This window comes from Eimeria mitis, genomic scaffold (genome assembly GCF_000499745.2).
Source record: "Eimeria mitis Houghton genomic scaffold, Emh_scaff2684, whole genome shotgun sequence".
Lineage (NCBI taxonomy): Eukaryota > Apicomplexa > Conoidasida > Eucoccidiorida > Eimeriidae > Eimeria > Eimeria mitis.
In genome coordinates, this window is record NW_013571028.1 from 1,794 (window position 1) to 2,168 (window position 375).

The 375-nt window shown below is 58.1% G+C and overlaps 1 protein-coding gene across 1 annotated transcript in view; it reads left to right on the forward strand.

Annotated features, from left to right (window-relative positions):
- Positions 1 to 186: 186 nt before the first annotated feature.
- EMH_0057290 (uncharacterized protein) overlaps positions 187 to 375 on the forward strand; it is a gene marked incomplete at both ends in the record, with an annotated part of 5,715 nt that continues 5,526 nt past the window's right edge. The window contains 1 exon segment of the mRNA XM_013497451.1: positions 187 to 373. Coding sequence (XP_013352905.1) covers positions 187 to 373 — 187 coding nt within the window.

Genomic DNA, 375 nt, shown 5'->3' on the forward strand with positions numbered 1-375 from the left:
ACAGGAGAAATGTTGCGGTCCCAGCTCTACTAAGCAGCAGCTGTCGGCGCAGCAGCAACTGTAGCAGCAGCAGACAAGAAAAAGTAGCAGCTGGAGCGTATACCCAAAGCCTCTTTTCCTGCTGCTGCTGCTGCTGCTGCTGCTGCTGCTGTCATTGCTGCTGCTGCTTGAAGCAGCACAGCGAGGATGGCACCTCGCCATATCAAAGCAGCGTCCGCAAACAGCAGTACTCAACGCAACGACAGCAGCAGCAGCAGCAACAGCAGCAGCAGCAGCAACAGCAGCAGCAGTAGCAGCAGCAGCAGCAGCAGCGGCAAGGGGCCAGATGTGTGCCTGAAGGGGAGAAGGGCCCTTCCTTCGGGTGGTGCAGCAGTT